The sequence below is a fragment of the Artemia franciscana genome, chromosome 14 (genome assembly GCF_032884065.1).
Source record: "Artemia franciscana chromosome 14, ASM3288406v1, whole genome shotgun sequence".
NCBI classification, from domain to species: Eukaryota; Metazoa; Arthropoda; class Branchiopoda; order Anostraca; family Artemiidae; genus Artemia; species Artemia franciscana.
In genome coordinates, this window is record NC_088876.1 from 16,948,778 (window position 1) to 16,968,777 (window position 20,000).

At 32.9% G+C, this 20,000-nt stretch overlaps 1 protein-coding gene across 2 annotated transcripts in view; it reads right to left on the reverse strand.

Annotated features, from left to right (window-relative positions):
• LOC136035402 (trypsin-1-like) overlaps window positions 1-20,000 on the reverse strand; it is a 36,071-nt gene that overhangs the window by 6,316 nt on the left and 9,755 nt on the right. The window contains exons 2-4 of one of the 2 annotated variants that reach the window (XM_065717183.1): window positions 13,608-13,788; window positions 4,096-4,243; window positions 314-463 (exon numbers count right to left, since the gene is read on the reverse strand). In XM_065717183.1, the coding sequence (XP_065573255.1) occupies window positions 314-463; window positions 4,096-4,243; window positions 13,608-13,788 (479 nt within the window). Of the gene's footprint in view, window positions 1-313; window positions 464-4,095; window positions 4,244-13,607; window positions 13,798-20,000 lie in introns of both variants that reach the window. The other variant, XM_065717182.1, reaches the window with a different exon arrangement.

Here is a 20,000-nt window from a genome sequence, read left to right on the forward strand (position 1 = left end):
GTGTGTGTGTGTGTGTGTGTGTGTGTGTGTGTGTGTGTGTGTGTGTGTGTGTGTGTGTGTGTGTGTGTGTGTGTGTGTGTGTGTGTGTGTGTGTGTGTGTGTGTGTGTGTGTGTGTGTGTGTGTGTGTGTGTGTGTGTGTGTGTGTGTGTGTGTGTGTGTGTGTGTGTGTGTGTGTGTGTGTGTGTGTGTGTGTGTGTGTGTGTGTGTGTGTGTGTGTGTGTGTGTGTGTGTGTGTGTGTTTATTGCAGTTGAATATAATTTCAACTGCATATAATTAAAGAAGCATTGTATTGCTTCTTTAGGCATTGTTACCTTTTGTGGGACGTCTGAGAGCAAAGTATCCGTAAAACTCGATGTGCCCCAGCCAACAAGGGTTGCCTCTAGTCCTTCATTGGTCTCTTCATCAAGCTGAGGAAGATTTACTACTGCAACATAGTTGTTTAATGCGAAGGAAAGGTCTACCTATAAAAAAAACAAGCAATTCATAACCTTAGAAACGATCTTTTTTAATCGTCCTTTAAAAATATATTTTGATTTGTATAAATCTTAATTTTGATTATATTAAGGATATGCTGACGAAGACGAATAAAAGCAACTACTACTACTACTACTAATAGCTCACTACAGCAACAAGCCACTTGAGGCCAACACCGCTACGCACGCTCCTCCTCCAACCTAATCTATTCAAGGCCTCCCTCTTTACACCTTTACAGGAAGCTCCCTTTTCCTTTAAATCTTTATTTATGACATCCTTCCACCCCAGGGAGGACGACCTGCTTTCCGTGTAGCCCCAGTTGGTTGGCCAAAAAGGACAATCTTAGACAATCAGTCATCTTTCATCCGCAGAACGTGGCCTAGCCATCTCAATCTTTCTTTCATTATAGCCCTATAAAGCGCGATTGAACCAAATTATTCGTACAACCTACAGTCTGAAATAAAATCAGTCAGCCGGGTACCCAGAACAATCCGTAAGCAATTTCTCTGGAAAACATCTCGTAAATTTTCTTCCGCTTTTCGGAGCGCCCATGCTGTGTTGTTTACTAGCTATAATTTCCTCAAGGGGCGCCACTCCTCAAGTGGGAAAAGTTAACCGCAAGTATCCCAGTCTTGCAGGTACCCCGAAAGGGTCGAGGCGCACAGAAATCCTAAAATATTTCTGTGGTTTCAAAATCTTGGTCTTGACCCGAAAATTTTAGTATTTTCCTTGTTTCCTAACTTCCCTCATTTGATTGACAAAGTCAATGCATGACCAAGCAATGGAACCATTGGGGACTAAAGAAAATGGTGCCGATAGTGTTTTTTTTTCTTCTCTAAAAATACAATTTTCGAATAACATTGTTTAAAAAAAATATTAAAACATATTTAGTCATAACAATGTACCACATAGAAAGTCTAGAGCTCCCCAATACGTCTAAGCTGCGTAGCAAAAGCTCAGTACAAAATGCATATTGTTTTCAATAAGATACAAATGATAAGATACAAAAGGCTTTAGAACTTTTACGGTTTATTCGTCATTACCGATTTTTTTTTTTTAGTTCGAATTATTACAAAGCTTTATTTCTTATATATCTCTTTGCTTTTCAAACAGTTCGTGGTAACGAACTGAGCGGCCCGGCTCAATAGTAACCGAAACCCTAAAAAACGGAATTTTGATACCAATAGTTACATCAAAAGAATTGTATTTTGATACTGATTTTAAATATATAAGTTTCATCAAGTTTAGTTCTACCCGCCAAAAGTTACGAGCCGGAGAAAATTTGCCTTATTTTAGAAAATAGGGGAAACACCCTTTAAAAGTGATAGAATCTTAACGAAAATCACACCATCACATTCAACACATTCGAGAACCCTACTGCAGAGGCGTTATTTGGACCAAATCTTGGAGTGGGGATAAACTCCATCTTGCCCCCCCCCCCCCGACTCACTTCATGTCGCGTAATCATCTAGGAAATGGGCATTTGACAGAACTCGAGATTTTTATTATGTATCCTACCTATTTTCAAAGTTTACAATAATTAATAGCAAATAGCGTAATTACCCCAAGGGTCGTCAAGTAATTACGCTCTTTGGTTAATAGGCGTGAAGTAATTTCAAATCAATTGGACAGAATGGATTATGTTGGACATAATGGATTATTATGGCCGGCAAAGGGCCCTTTGTGGTGGAAGCTTGGGCCCCCTGGAAAATCTGGGGTGGGCATTTGCCCACCCCTGACCTCCCCCCCCCCAAAATGGCGCCTCTGCCCTACTGTAGAAGTTTAAAGTTCCTATCTACAAAAAATGTGGAATTTTTTATTTTTTGCCACAAGACAGATGAAGGATGCGTTTTTATTTGTTTTTTTTCCCAGGGATGATCGTATCGACCCATTGTTCCTAGAATATCACGAGAGGGCTCACTCTGATGGAAATTAAAGTTCTAGTGTCCATTTTAAGGGACCAAAAATTGGAGGGTACCTAGGCCCCCTCCCAAGCTCATTTTTTCCCAAAGTCACATGATCAAAATTCTGAGATAGCCATCTTATTCAGAATAGTCAAAAAATCTAATCTAAATATGTCTTTGGGGACGACTTACTCCCCCAGAGTCCCCGTGGGAGGGGCAGCAAGTTGAAAACTTTGACCAGTTTTTACATATCGTAATGTTTATTGGGAAGTGTACATACGTTTTCAGGGGGATATTTTTGGTTGGAAGTAGAGGCTGAGGGGTGGGGGTTATATGGGGGAAATTTCCATGGAGGAGTTTGTCATGGGGGAAGAGAATTTCCATGAAGGGGCGCAAGATTTTCTTGCATAAAAAAAAATAAATATGAAATATTTTTCAGCTGAAAGTAAGGAGCAGCATTAAAACTTAAATTGAATAGAAATTATTACGCATATGAGGGGTTCATATCCTCCCAATACCTCACTTTTTGCACTAAAGTATTTTTAAGTATATTTCAACTATTTATTCTACGGCCTTTGGGATTCAAAGGGTCATTCTTAAGGAATTGGGACAAAATTTAAGCTTTAGTGTAAAGAGCGAGGTATTGACGAGGGGGCGAGCCCCGTCATATACGTAGTAAAAACATACGAATATAGAATAAACAATACGAATACATACGAATATACGAATAAACAAAAAATTGGAGGATAACTAGACCCCCCCCCGCTCCTTTTTTTCTCAAAATTGTCCGATCAAAACTATGAGTAAGCCATTTAGCCAAACATAAATTAATATGCAAATTTTGTTTAATTATTCATGTACAGAGAGCAAAAATCAAAACATGCAATAATTCAAAAACATTCAGAAATTAAATTAAAAAAACAAGTTTTTTAACTGAAAGTAAGGAGCGACATTAAAACTTAAAACGAACAGAAATTACTCTGTATATTAAAGGGGCTGTTCCCTCCTCAACACCCCAATCTTTACGCTAAAGGTTTTTACTGTTTTAAAAAGTAGATTTGAGAGAAAGAGTCAAACTTTAGCGTAAAGAGCGGGGCGTTGAAGAGGGAACAGCCCCTTTCATATACGGAGTAATTTCTGTTCGTTTTAAGTTTTAATGTCGCTCCTTACTTTCAGTTAAAAAACTCGTATTTTTATTTTTAAAAACTCGTATTTTACTCGTATGATTATTGGCAAGATCAATGTTTTCCGCGGCTATTTGTTTTATAATAAGCTTGATGAAAGCCTATGATAATTTTATTTTATCGAGTCATTAGCCTTTCGATTCACCAATGAACAAAATATACTCAAGGAAGAGTAAATAATCTTTTTGTTTTGTTTGTAATTGTTTCGTCTAGAGTCTACGGAATAAACTTAGCTCAAAGCAGAGCTGTTTACATCCAATTTTAAAATATGCTACGAGCCATCCCTCCTACATGGATCATTGATAAACTTATTGTAAATTTAAAAACTCTTTTTCTCCTTTTTCTTTTATTTTTAGTTCAAGCTTGGCCAAACTTCACTTTCTACTGAGAAAACAAGATAAAATAAGCTGCTTATGTTTTTTAGTCAATTTCTTCCTTGGCGTGAATAGGGAAAAACTAAAACTCGCAGTTGATTTATAAACACAAATATTAGCCGACAAATCAATTTAAGCAGGAAGAGAAAGTATTTACTTTTAAGAGTGCAATGTCATTCTCTTTGGTTTTGGCATTATAAAGCCAGTGGATGCTACTACTTAAAACTGATCTTCTCTGTTCGTTTGAATCTGTGGTAGAAAGTTGATGCTCTCCAGCTGTGACCGTAATATTGGCAAGAGGAACACTAAAAAACATCAGCTCTATTATAATAGGTTAATTGTTGTTTGTATATGGTAGCTATAGTTGACAAAAATGCAAAGGAAGTTTCACACAAAAATCATAAGAACTTTCAATAAATATCTAAAGCTTTGTATTTGTCCTTCCAGCTTTGCGCTGAACAAAGCAACTCAAACATTCAAAATAGAACAGTGAAACTTTGCCTGTACAGTTTTGAGACCATGTAAAATATTTTAGCTACAGAAATACCCCCTCTAATTAAAATCCTGAAAAAAATAGAAAACTTGACTTAAAATGACGTTATGATTTTGTGTTCAAAATTGAAGATTTATTGGGAGACCGTCGAATTTTTCTTCTTTGATGTGATAATTGAAATTTGTATAAATTGTAAAAATATGCCAATCACCATGCCAATAAACGATCAAAATTCAAGGTACATTGGAGGTCGGTTTCATTTTTTTTTTTTTGAGGTCTAATTTTATATTTACAGAAATTGCAAAACCATTCCAATTACTAGGGGTAGCAGATGAAAATGTTAAAATGAAAGCGACCAACCGAGCTTAGATAGCAGAAGTCTAATGTTTAAGAATAATATTGGATTCTTAAATTCAAGATTAGCACCCGAGCAAATGATACTGTATGCTTTTTTAGACCCTAAGTTAAGAGTTTTAGGGTTATTGTTGCTTCAGGATCCTCATGATTCAGAATATTGATGATTCAGGATACAGGATTAATGTTATTGTGTTTGATTTATTAATGTTTACATTTCCTGGCCCAAGGTTTCACTCTCCAACTCCTTATTTCTTACATTTGTTGTAGATAGTTCCTTCTTGTTTGTAGCACACCCTCGAAAGCAAAGCTTTTGGGATAATACCGTCTCATTTTGTTTATTGCTTTTTAAAAATAAATTAGTACTAATAACAAAAAAAGAAAAATTTCCATTTAGTATGAATCTTCTAAAATAATTTGCAGGCCTTTCTATGTCCAATACATATTTTATTTTGACAAAAATGTAATTTATCCATTCTATTGTTGTTTTCTTATTTTACAATAATTTTACAGTGTAACTATACACATATTTACTGAATATCTTAACATCCTAAGAGAAAAGTTTATTATTATCTAAGAGAAAAAGAAACCAGATATTTTCAGATTTTGTTAAGAATAAAGATGGGACTTGGGAAGATTATAAAGTCTAATAATAAGATACTGAATAGTTTATTACGAAAGTCCAAAGCTGAGTGTTTTGATTTTAAATAAATGAACAGAGGGTAATCCTAGAAAAACATGGAGGATAATTAAATATGTGATTGAACCAGATAGGGTGAAATTATTCCGGGCAGCGTGAATATCGAATCAGTTTGTTAACATTTCTCTACTGTTGGATCTAAAATTGGATCGAGTGCCTCGCCCGAGCATGATGATGAGTGAATGAGTGAGTTTACTGAGTTCCTTCCAAAATAATGTATTATCTTAGATTATTTGAAGCCATTAAAATTAAGTGAAGCATCTGAAGTTGTTAAAAAATATGAAAAATGGTGCAGTCGGATTTGACTTCATTACTCTAAAGGTTTTCCGTGGTGTTTACCCAGTGATCTGTATTAGTGTTTTTAATTAATGAGTCTGTTAAATTCGAAGATTTTCCTGATTGTTTTTTTAAAGCACGGGTGAAACCTGTGTTTAAAGGAGGTGACTTGGAAGTCATGGATAACTACACACCGATATCACTACTTCCTATTATATCTAGAGTAATCGATAAGTTAATATATGAGTGAACTGTAAAGTTCCTTGAATCAAGATCATTTTTTCTTTTCGTTTCGTTCTTAATTTTTTTCATTTTTTTCGTTCTACTCAATTTGGCTTTAGAAAAGTGATTTAGACTGAGCAAACTATTCTATTTTTAATGTCTTTTGTTAATAATGGGTTAGATTATGGTCGGGAAGTTTTGTCAGCATTCTTAGATATCAAGAAGGCCTTTAACTGCGTGGGTTATGAAACATCAGTGAAAAAGTTGGAGATTTGTGGTATTCGGGGTAATTTATTGCAATTAACAAGTTTCTTTTCTGAATAATCGAACCCAGTGGGTAAAAATAGGGTATTTCAAATCGAGTAACAGAAATATAACATTCGGCGCTCCTCAAGGATTAGTTCTGGGCTCCCTATTATTTTCTATATATATATATATATATATATATATATATATATATATATAATAGTTGTTTGTTTGTGTGTCTGTCGACTGACGTCATGTTTGTGTGTCGACTGATGTCACGTTTGTCGACTGACGTCATTATAAGGATTGAGCTGTATGTCGTCATGACGTTGTTTGTCAACTGACATCACGTTTGTTGACTGACGAAATTACAGACCGGGACACCGGGACACAAATGACGACCGGGACACAGGGAATATAAATGACGAACGGGACACTCAAAGAGAAATTACAGACTGGGACACCGGGACACAACTACAAGGGGGACGCCGGGGGCACAGGGGGGATATATAAATGACGATGGGACACAGGGAATGTTCGATTAGCAATCACTATTAACAAAGCTCAAGGGTAATCATTAGAATAATGAAGTATAGATCTGAATACGGATTGATATCCCCATGGACAATTATATGTTGCATGTTCCAGAGTCTTTAAACCTGAGAATCTATTTATATGCACAGACAATGGGACAGCGAAGAATTTTGTATATTCACAAGTTTTACGTAGTTAAAAACATATATATATATATATATATATATATATATATATATATATATATATATATATATATATATATATATATATATATATATATATATATATATATATATATATATATATAAAAATAAGTTGTCTGTGAGTGGATCTGTGGATCTGTGGATCAGGTGGCGATCCACAAAAAAGGTAAAAAACTAAAAACTAAAAAAAGGCAAAAACTACAAAAAAAAACTAAAAACTAATAAAAAAATAAAAAAACTAAAAAACTAAAAAAAACTAAAAAAACTAAAAAACTAAAAAAGCTAAAAACTAAAAAAAAACTTAAAAAAAGGAAAAAACTGATAAATAGAAGAGAAAAAGAAAACTAATAAAATTAAGAATAAAATAAAAAAAAAATAAAAAAAGATAAAAACTAAAAAAAAAAGTAAAAAGAAAAAACGAAAAAAACTAAAAAAGCTAAAAAAAAGGTAAAAACCAATAAAAAACTAAAAAGAAAAAAAGGAAAAGAAAACTAAAAAAACTAAAAACTAAAAAAAACTTAAAAAAAAGGAAAAAACTGAAAAATAGAAGAGAAAAAGAAAACTAATAAAATTAAGAATAAAAATAAAAAAAATAAAAAAGATAAAAACTAAACAAAAAAGTAAAAAGAAAAAACGATAAAACTAAAAAAGCTAATAAAAAGGTAAAAACCAATAAAAAACTAAAAAGAAAAAAAGGAAAAAAACTAAAAAAAAATTTCATCTAAAAAACTAAAAAAAATTAAAAAAGGTAAAAACTAAAAGAACTAAAAAAGAAAAAAAACTAAAAAAAGGAAAAAAACTGAAAAATAAAGGAGAAACAATCTAAATAAATGACGACACTCAAAGAGAAAGCGACCGGGACAAAAGGAATGTTCGATTAGCAATCAACAAAGCACCGGGACACAGGGAGTATAAATGACGACGACCGGGACACAGGGACATAACTACAAAGGGGACGCCAGGGAGCACAGGGGGATATATAAATGAATAAAATTAAGAATAAAATAAAAAAAAATAAAAAAGATAAAAACTAAAAAAAAGTAAAAAGAAAAAACGAAAAAAACTAAAAAAGGTAAAAACCAATAAAAAACTAAAAAGAAAAAAAAGGAAAAAAAAACTAAAAAAACTAAAAACTAAAAAAAAAACTTAAAAAAAGGAAAAAACTGAAAAATAGAAGAGAAAAAGAAAACTAATAAAATTAAGAATAAAAATAAAAAAAAATAAAAAAGATAAAAACTAAAAAAAAGTAAAAAGAAAAAAACTAAAAAAACTAAAAAAGGTAAAAACTAAAAGAACTAAAACAGAAAAAAAACTAAAAAAAGGAAAAAAACTGAAAAATAAAGGAGAAACAATCTAAATAAATGACGACACTCAAAGAGAAAGCGACCGGGACAAAAGGAATGTTCGATTAGCAATCAACAAAGCACCGGGACACAGGGAGTATAAATGATGACGACCGGGACACAGGGACATAACTACAAAGGGGACGCCGGGGTGCACAGGGGGATATATAAATGACGATGGCGACTCAGGGAATGGTAGAATCACAGGTGGGACATAGGGACACAACTACAATGGCGCGTAACTAATATGGCGCGTAACGACTTACGCGCGCGGGGGGGCTTGGGGGGGCGCGAAGCGCCCCCACCAACTAGGTGTTGGGGTGGCGCTTCGCGCCACCCCAACAGCTAGTATATATATATATAAAAATAAGTTGTCTGTCTGTGGATCTGTGGATCAGGTGACGTCATGTTTCTGTGTCGGCTGACGTCATGAAATTAGTTGTCGTCATTTTTGTTATGACGATGCTTAGTATATTGTAAAACACATTAATTTGGTTATAATATACCATTTAAAACACCAAAATGAACATGCTGGAGTAGTCACTCGGTGAGAGAGGGTGTCAGAACGGAGAATGAAGGTCCCAGGTTCAAATCCTGGTTAGGCTAAAAAAGGTAAAAAACTAAAAAAAAATTTCATCTAAAAAACTAAAAAAAAACTAAAAAAGGTAAAAACTAAAAGAACTAAAAAAGAAAAAAAAACTAAAAAAAGGAAAAAAAACTGAAAAATAAAGGAGAAAAAGAAAACTAAAAAATATAAATAAAAATAAAAAAAGGAAAAAAAAACTAAAAAGAAAAAAGAAAAAAACTAAAAAACCTAAAAAAAGGTCAAAACCAATAAAAAAAACTAAAAGGAAAAAAAGGGAAAAAATTAAAAATTCTATATATATAAAAATAAGTTGTCTGTCTCAGGATCTGTGGATCAGGTGACGTCATGTTTCTGTGTCGGCTGACGTCATGAAATTAGTTGTCGTCATTTTTGTTATGACGATGCTTAGTATATTGTAAAACACATTAATTTGGTTAATAATATACCATTTAAAACACCAAAATGAACATGCTGGAGTAGTCACTCGGTGAGAGAGGGTGTCAGAACGGAGAATGAAGGTCCCAGGTTCAAATCCTGGTTAGGCTAAAAAAGGTAAAAAACTAAAAACTAAAAAAAAACTGAAAAAACTAAAAAAAGGCAAAAACTACAAAAAAAAAACTAAAAACTAATAAAAAAAATAAAAAAGCCGAAAAACTAAAAAAACTAAAGAAACTAAAAAAAGGAAAAAAACTTAAAAAACTAAAAACTAAAAAAAACTAAAAAAAGGAAAAAACTGAAAAATAGAAGAGTAAAAGAAAACTAATAAAATTAAAAATAAAAATAAAAAAAAATAAAAAAGATAAAAACTAAAAAAAAAGTAAAAACAAAAAACAAAAAAAAACTAAAAAAGCTAAAAAAAAAAGGTAAAAACCAATAAAAAACTAAAAAGAAAAAAAGATAAAAAACTAAAAAAAAATTTCATCTAAAAAACTAAAATATACTAAAAAAGGTAAAAACTAAAAGAACTAAAAAAGAAAAAAAAACTAAAAAAAGGAAAAAAACTGAAAAATAAAGGAGAAAAAGAAAACTAAAAAAATATAAATAAAAATAAAAAAAATCAAAAAAAAACTAAAAAGAAAAAAGAAAAAAACTAAAAAACCTAAAAAAAAGGTCAAAACCAATAAAAAAAACAAAAGGAAAAAAAGGGAAAAAATTAAAAATTTATTTCATCATATACCAATTCAAAAACGAATGTATACCGGGATGACGACCGGGACACAGGGAATATAAATGACACAACTACAACGGGGACGCCGGGGGCACAGTGGGATATAAATGACGACCGGGACACCGGGACACAAGGAATATAAATGACGCCCGGGACGCTCAAAGAGAAATCACAGACTGGGACACCGGGACACAAATGACGACCGGGACACAGGGAATATAAATGACGACCGGGACACAGGGACATAACTCCAAAGGGGACGCCGGGGTGCACAGGGGGATATATAAAATGACGATGGCGACTCAGGGAATGGTCGATTAGCAATCACCATCAACAAAGCTCAAGGGCAATCATTAGAATCATGAGGTATAGATCTGAATACGGATTGTTTTCCCATGGACCATTATATGTTGCATGTTCAAGAGTAGGTAAACCTGACAATCTATTTATATGCACAGACAATGGGATAGCAAAGAATGTTGTATATTCGCAAGTTTTACGTAGTTAAAAACACATATATATATATATATATATATATATATATATATATATATATATATATATATATATATATATATATATATATATATATATATATATCACAGGTGGGACATAGGGACACAACTACAATGGGGCACAACTACAATGGCGCGTAACTAATATGGCACGTAACGACCTACGCGCGCGGGGGGGGGCTTAGGGGGCGCGAAGCACTCCCACAAATATAAATATATATATATATATATATATATATATATATATATATATATATATATATATATATATATATATATATATATATATATATATATATATATATATATATATATATATATATATATATATATATATATATATATATATATATATATATATATATATATATATATATATATATATATATATATATATATATACACATATACATATATATATATATATATATATATATATATATATATATATATATATATATATATATATATATATATATATATATATATATATATATACATATATATATATATATATATATATATATATATATATATATATATATATATATATATATATATATATATATATATATATATATATATATATATATGTGTGTGTGTGTGTGTGTGTTTTTAACTATGTAAAACTTGCGAATAAACAACATTCTTCGCTGTCCCATTGTCTGTACATATACAGAGCCTTATATACTTATAATGACGTCATATGCGAATGCTCTTTTTACAAACAAACAAACATGCATACACACAACTTATTTTTATATAGATAGATAGATAGATAGATATACATATACAATACAAATAACTACGTAAAACTTGCGAATATACAACATTCTTCGCTGTCCCATGGTCTGTGCATATAAATAGATTGTCAGGTTTAGCGACCCTCGAACTTGCAACATACAATTGTCCATGGGAACAAAAATCTATTTTAAGATCTATACCGCATTTTTCCAATGATTGCCCTGTCTCTTTGTTTTAAGTTTTAATGCTGCTCCTTATTTTCAGTTGAAAAAAACTTTTTCATATTTTTTTTTCATCGTTTTCTTAAATAATACTAGAAAATCCTGCACCCCCTTCATGGAAATCCTATTCCCCATGACGAATTCCTCAATGGAAAGATCCCCCCACGTAAATTCTTCCCCTCAGCCCCTCCTACCCAACCAAACAAAATCCCCCTGAAAACGTCTGTACACTTCCCAATAACCATTACTACATGTAAACATTGGTCAAAATTTGTAACTTCCAGTCCCTCCCACGGGGACTGTGGGGATTAAGTTGTTTCCAAAGACATAGCTATTAGGTTTCGACTATGCTGAATAAAATAGCCATCTCAGAATTTTGATCCGGTGACTTTGATAAAAAATGAGCGTGGGAGGGGGCCTAGGTGCCCTTCAATTCTTTTGGTGACTTAAAAAGGGCACTAGAACTTTTAATTTCCGTTAGAATGAGCCCTCTCGCGACATTCTAGGATTACTGGGTTGATACGATTAACCCTAGGAAAAAAACAAACGAACGAACAATGCACACATCCGTGATCTGTCTTCTGGCAAAAAATATCAAAGTCCACATTTTTCTAGAGAGGAGCTTGAAACTTCAACATTAGGGTTCTCTGATACGTTGAATCTGATGGTGTGATTCTTGTTAAAATTCCATAGCTTTTAGGGGGTGTTTCCCTTATTTTCTAAGATAAGGCAAATTTTCTCAGGATCGTAACTTTTGATGGGTAAGACTAAACTTGAAAAACTTAGATTTAAAATCAGCACTAAAATGCGATTCTTTTGATGTAGCTATTGATATCAAAATTCCGTTTTCTAGAGTTTCGGTTACTATTGAGCCGGGTCGCTCCTTACTACAGTTAGTTGCCACGAACTATTTGATAAATGCTTTTTTTCTTGTAAATTTAACTTCATCTTTCCCTTATTCTCGAAGGCGATTGAACTAGCTGCGCAGTTAAAAGGGTTACTCATCCCTGTCAAAAATATTTTTTCGGACACCACTTTGGCTAAAATTCAATAAGGGGTGAAAGAGAGAATTAGTTTAGACATGGTAGATTACGTGTCGCTTTATGTTATTATGGAAATAAAAAAAAAGAAAAAAAAAAAAAAAAAAAAAAAAACATCCCGACAGCCAGGGTTTGCGCAAGAATTTTGTTTTCGGGGGGGGGGGGTGCACAAAAGAACCTAAGAAATGCATAGAAAATTTATTTTTATCCATTTTTGTTACGTTTTTACTAGTCAGAAAAACATTTCAGGGGAGGGGTAACCCCAAGGCACCCCCCATGGATACGTCCTTATTGCCAACGGAAGGCGTCTTAATGTGTCCCAGCCGATACCCACGAATATCAATTGTTACAAGGAAATTTATTTTAAAAGCTGTTCAGCAAAGATTGGACCGTTTTTTTTGTGAAAGAAAGCCGACTTGCGACAATACCCATTATGGGTTCATCAGTGTGTGATAAAGTTTAATTCTGTTTTCCATAAATTAATTGAATACAGTAGTTTGTTTTGTTTTAATTGGATACGTTTTTTTTTGTTTTTGTATGCATGTAATAGAATTTTGTATTATTTTTATTTTTTAATGTTTACTTTGTTCAATTTTCTTTTTAAAATTAGTATTTTCGTAAGCCTGTAACCTATCTTCAATCTTTACGTTGTTTGCTATAGAAAATCTTAGTTCACTTTGCGTCGTGTTTTTTTTTTTTTTTTGAACGTAACCCCGACGCAAAGTGAGGTATTGGTGTACAAAGAAAAGTGTCGTTTTTGGCCTAAAAAGTATCATTTGCAAGAAAGGATGTCACTTCTTGACAGAACAGTGGCATGGTAATTCTCACAGATAAAAGTGTCAAGAAAAACAAAAACTATCACAATTAGCAACTATGAAATGTAGTGATGTTTACATTCATCTTAGATGACATTCATCACAGAAAAGAGCTATAAGGTAAAGCATTTCTCATGGCTGATTGCCTAAATAATCCAAGACGTAGCATAAAATTAATGACTAATTATAAACGATTTGTTTCTCACCCTTTGACACAGGATGCAGCTGTCAAAATGTGTAGGGAATTATAGATGACCCCACCACATACATGAGTCCATCCGAAGGATCCAAATTGTTGAATCGAAACAAGAGAAGGAAAGTCCCCAGGTTGAACTGATGCTTGGGGATTGACTATCTTTCCAAATCGAGAGTATCCAATACTGAGTTCTGAAAAACCTAATAATACATGGGATGAGGGTTAAAGGGGAGCTTCTAGATATTTGTCACCTGTCCTGCAAACGTCGGATTTCTTTACACAGATAAAAATTTGCTACCTATTCAAACACTGGGTTTTTAATAGGCCTTGCACATTATAAACATTTCCTACTTTTATGTCCAATCGTTTAATCTAAATCAAATAAATTTTAGATAGACTTTGGCCTTTATTAGGAAGATTCTACTAGCTTAAAAATAAAATGATTTTTGAAGAAAACAATTTCAAAAGTGTTAGAGAAAATCAAGCTTATAAAACCCTCGATGGGTGTTCATTATTTAGCCAACCAAAAATGATTTGAGGTTCTCATTAACATTTCCATTAAATTAACCTTTAATGATTCGAAAAATGTGGTGTTCCTTTCCCAAGGTTATTGCAACAGCTTTTATACTAGTATTTAAAATATCGGAAAAGTACCGAGGTGTCACAGAATACATTATATCACCTTTATGGAAACCAACGGATAAAAAAATTGCCGGTTTTTTCTCTTCTTTAATTTAGTTAATTGGAAGAATATATAAACAAACCTTACCAAATAATTCATTCTCAAAATATATTCTACAAAATTTATAAAAATCAATTTATATTGTCGGTAATTTAATAAAGACCAACCCCAGTGAATCAGCTAGCATATTAAACCAAATACGACATCATACACAATATTATATTATCTTGTATATGAAGATGCAGTTTCGTCAAAAATCATATTTTATCTCTAATATCAAGTTGTTACTTAAAACAAAAACATGTATAAGTGACAATTTCCTTTAAAATGAGCCCTTAGCAAGCTCCCTATGATGTTTTATTGCTCCGTTAGTTGTAAAGGAAAGAAAAGGACATATAAAGGTATTCCAAAGGTAAATGTACGTACCTGTTATTTCATTACTCTGAGAAATTACAGCTCGAAGTAATTTCGAACTGTAATTTCGTTTTTGAGTTCTAAATGCCATTTAGGGTAAAACTGGACAATGGCTAATTTTGGAAACTGGTTAGATATATAAAAAAAGATATGAAAAGTTCACATTTTAAGTAGAACTTCTATTTTTACTACCCAAAAGCCTCAAACAGAAGGTACTTACTTTTACGATTAGACTATTAATCAAGTCTAGTCTTGATTAGACTTGACTGTTAGACTGTTAATAAAGGGTCACATTCCAAAGGTAAAAGTACGTATTCTTCATACATGTACTTTTACCTTTGACTTCAGACTCGAATTAAAATCATTTCCCAAAAGAAAAAGTCTGTATAAAGCCTAAAACGCACTTGTATTTTGCCATGGACTTCGTATCAAATATGTGTGCCAAAGACAAAACTATGTACAAAGCAATCAAATAATTAGAAGTTTCAAAATGGTAAAAAACGGAAAAGAAAGCATTGTAATTCTGCCCACATCTAAATAAAACAACTACTCTTCGGTAAATCAATAGAATCTGTTGATGAAGGCATACCCTCCTGCAACGTATGAATAGTCGTGTTCATAAAAGATAACTTATCTAAGATTGCTTATTCCTTTTTCTGGTTTGATTCCTTTTGGGCCAAGAATTGGACCTGGTAAGGGATATCTCGCGTTCTTGATTTTATCAACCAGTTCTGTTTCCTTTTTTTTGCATGAAACTTACTCTTTTCTTTACCTTCAAAGATAGTTCTATGGAACAGTCATGACTTTCTCTTCTTGAAATAGACCCCACTAAACTCTCCACCCTGAATGACGATGCGAGGAGCTTTCAGACTTTTCCATTGGTTTAAGTTTTACAGGTCATTTCTCACGACTTTTGTGAGTTTTCTACTGAGTTGACTGAAAAAAGTTAATGAAAGAGGCTGAATAATGAATATAAAATGATATTACCTCCTAGAAATCTCAGCGCAATTCAAGATTTTTTAAAATATTTTGTTTTTTTATTTTTCAATGTTATAAACGTAGAAAAAAATTTATAATATACTTTGTTTTCAGTAAAGCGTAAAGGACACGTTAGCCCTTAGAACTACTAAAAACTTCTATTTATAGTAACTTTTGTTTGTTTTAAGTTGGACTTGAGTACTCAATATAATTTTTGCTTGTTATAAGATTTATTTTTGATCTTTATCAGTTTCTGCTATCTTTATATTTCATTTGATCATTTATTCTAATTTTGTTTTTTGTTTTGGGTTTCATTTATTGTTTTGATAGTAATTTCCAGTCATTTCTAATTTTAATTATTATACAACTTGTTTCTGCTGGTCAAAAGTTTAATATGGCTTTTTAATTTCCTTTGAAAAACTTCTTTTTCGGAATGCCACGTTTCGTTGAATTAAGACTATGCATATTCACGCCACCGTAACAATATGTGGCTGGCCCACCTTAGGAAGCAATTCTAGAGGGGGAGGGTTGTCATTAGAGGTAAATTTCAGCCATATTAAGAGATTGTTCTGAGAGGTGTTAATGAAGATTCTTGTTTCTATTTCTCTATTAGATGCAACCTGTCTGTTTGATCCATTCATTTAAATCTTAATATCTGCAAAATCAATCTTTTCAAAAGTGAAACACGTAAACGATGAAAAAAGAGACATTTTGAATTCGGTTATTTCTGAGTTATTTTAATGAAAATAGCTCATTTCTACTGTTCTATTAGATGCACCCGCCTGTTTCATTCCACGAATTTAAATCTTGATACTAGCAAAATCACATTTTGAAAAATGAAACATGCAAACAATTTTGCTTTCGGTTATTTCAGAGATGTTTTACTGAAAATGCCACTTTTCTTTGAGCCAAGACTAAGCATATTCATGCCACCGTCACAATATGCGGCTGGACCACCCTAGCAAACAATTAAAGAGGGAGAGGGTTGTTATTAGAGCTAAATTTAAGCCATATCAAGTAATATTTCTGGGATATGTTAATGAACAAAATTTTTTTTTAAAAAACTCCAACCTTACCTTTAAGCCAAGGAAACTTTTAGTCCAAGGCCATTCAGGTCACCGTGGCAAACTATGGGTGACAAACAGCACCCTCTGGCACCCTTCATCATTCTAAAGCCATTTTTCAGATATTTTCATGATAAAAATGTGCTTTAATTCACGCCACAGTGATAAACTATGGATGTTACACGACATCTCCGGCACACCTCATCATTCCCAAGAATTCTTTAGGTATTTTTCTGTTAAGAATAGGCTTTAAATCCATTGGTCGTCTTTTCGCAAGCCACCTCAACGCGATACATCATGTCAATTCACACCACCGTGCCACATTATGATATAAAATCGTTCAAAACATATAAAAAACAGTCGTTCTAAGAGAATTTTTAGAGATATTTTCATAGAGTCTGATCCAAGCTTATCCAAAACATAAGAAAATAGTCCTTAATCTAACCTACAAGCATGTAAGAAAAAGGCTGAATCCTTAGAAACGGTCAACTTTGTATGAAATACTAAAAGAGCCATATTGTTTTCTTAGCTGTTAAAACTAGTCAGTTAAAACTAGCTGTTAAACTTAGTTAAAACTTAGTTAAACTAGTTAAAACTTAGCTGTTAAAACTAGTCAGTTGCAGGTACCCAGAGTGCGACACAATGACTGAAAATACCGGGGTTAGCTATAGATGGGTGGCTCGTAATCATGCTGTGGGAAGTTGTACTTTCAGCGGTCAAGGGCTATTTTCCTAGGTTTTGAGTAAGCTTGGATCATTCTCTATGAAAAAATCTCTAATTTTTATAACAATGACTATTTTCCTACGTTTTGAAAAAGTTTATATTATTTTCTGAGAGAAAATATCGAAACATTCTCTAAGAAGACTATTCTTCTATGTTTTGAATAAGTTTATATGATCCTCAGAGAAAACATTTCTAAAAATTCTCTAAGAAAGACTATTTTCCAGAGTTCCAAAGTTTATATCATTCTCTTGGAAAAAATCTCTAAAGGTTTTCTAAGAAGAATAATTTTCTTATGTTTTGAACACGTTTATATCATTCTCTAAGAAAACATTTCTACAAATCGTATAGAAGGACTATTCTCCTATATTTTGAACAAGTTTATGTCATTCTCTAAGAAAACACCTCTAAAAATTCTCTAAGAAGGACCATTTTCCTACATTTTGAAAAAGTTTATATCATTCTCTAAAAAAACATCTCTGAAAATCCTCTCAATACCCAGATCATCTCTCTCTGAGTTTGGTTAAAAAAAACCTGTTAACCCATCTCAGACTCTGGTAGACCCCCTACAAGCCTGGTAGTAGGGCCTATGTCTCTGAAATTTCTTTTCTTGCTTCTCTAACTTTTGGAATATATATTCTAAGGGTTTGACGTAACAGTGGAACCTAAATATAATGGAAACACAATAAAGTAATGAAATGAAATATTTTTATTGAAATAATGGCATGTGAAATATCATCATAAAAATGAATGCTTTGAATACATCTCATAAAATACTTCATTATGTTTTCTCTTGAGATGTCATATATTCCATTTTGTGGTCTTACACAACGTGGGATAATGCTTGCCAGAGGTGCCGCCTGTCAGCAATTGAGTGTCACTGCCTGGGAATTGCCATGGAAAATCGCAATATAGCAACGAAATGGGAATTTTCCGCTCTTCAAATAAAGCAATGGTCATTTTTAGTTTATAAAGTTAATTTTGTGGGAAAAAGTTTTAAAAACCCTTAAATAATGTGCACCAGAGGGTGTCAGCGGGCTGGTAGACTGTGCCACGCTGGCCTCAATTGGTACGAGTAATCAGAAGAAACGTTATTAGGGGTTCTTTATAGATTTTAAACGATCGATTCTAGTGTAAACAGATATTTTTGGAACAAAATTTCTGAAAATGATATGTGCGTGATAATGGTTGCCAGAAGGTGCCAATGGCCAGTCATAATGTGGCACGGTAGGTTTGAATTGAAATGGTGTGTCACGTTAAGTGTGGCTTGTGAAAAGACGATCCGATGAATTTAAAGCATATTTTGACAGGAAAATACCTGAAAAATGGCTTAGGAATGATAAGAGGTGCCAGAGGGTGTCGTCTGTCATCCATAGTTTGCAACGTTTGCGTGAACTGCCTTGGACTAACACTTTAAGGTTGGCTTACGAAAACAAGATACAATGGATTTAAAGCATATTTTCATCATGAAAATATCTACAAAATGACTTTGAAATGATGAAGAGTGCCAAAGGGTGCTGTGCGGCATTTAATTTGCCACGGTGCCATGACTTGAATCAACACGTTATACAGCTTAAAGCTAAGATGTGAGGTGTTAAAAGAACTTTTTGGCGAAGGGAGACGCCAAAAGGGAGAAATCTAAAGGGAAGGGCGAAATCTAACACACAGTCAAAGAAACGAGGCATTTTCATTAAGACCTACCAAAATATACCTTCATATAGCTCAAATGTACCTCTAATAACAACCCTTCTACTCTAGAAAAGTTTGCTAGGAAGGGTTAGCCAAATATTGTCACGGTAGCATGAATATGCTTGGTTAAGGCTCAAAAACGATTTTCATTAAGACCTCTCAGAAAAAACCTAATGCAAAAATGTGTCTCTTTTCTGATGATTTGCGCGTTTTATTTTTCAAACGGGTTTTGCTAGTATCAAGATTTAAATTATTGGAATGTAACAAGCAGGTGCATCCGATAGAGAAATAGAAATGGGGTATTCTCATTATGATCTCTCAGATATGTCTCTGAATGTTGCTTAAAAGTGCCTTTAATAATACCCCTCCCTCTCTGCAAAATTCTTGCTAGAGAGTGCCAGCCACATTTTGTCAAGGCTGCGTGAGTATGCATAGTGTTGGCTCGAAAAAACGTGGCATTTTAATTAAATGCTTTCAGAAACAACCGACTGCAAAAACTTGTCTCTTCTTACATCGTTTGCATGTTTTATTTGTCAAAAAGTGATGTTGCTAGTATGAAGGTTTAAATTAATTGAATGTAATAGGCAGGCACATCTAATAGAGCAATAAAAATTAGGCATTTTCATTAAGACTTCTCAGAAATAATCGATCGCAAGAAAAGTTTGTTTTTTCATCGTTTGCGTGTTTCATTTTTCAAAATGTGGTTTTGCTTGTATAAAGATTTAAATTAATGGAATGTAACAGGCAAGTGTATATAATAGAGCAACAGAAATGAGGCATTTTCATTAAAACTTCTCATAAATGCTTAAAACGCAAAAAGGGCATGCATTAAAAACCCTCACCCTCTGGAATCGTT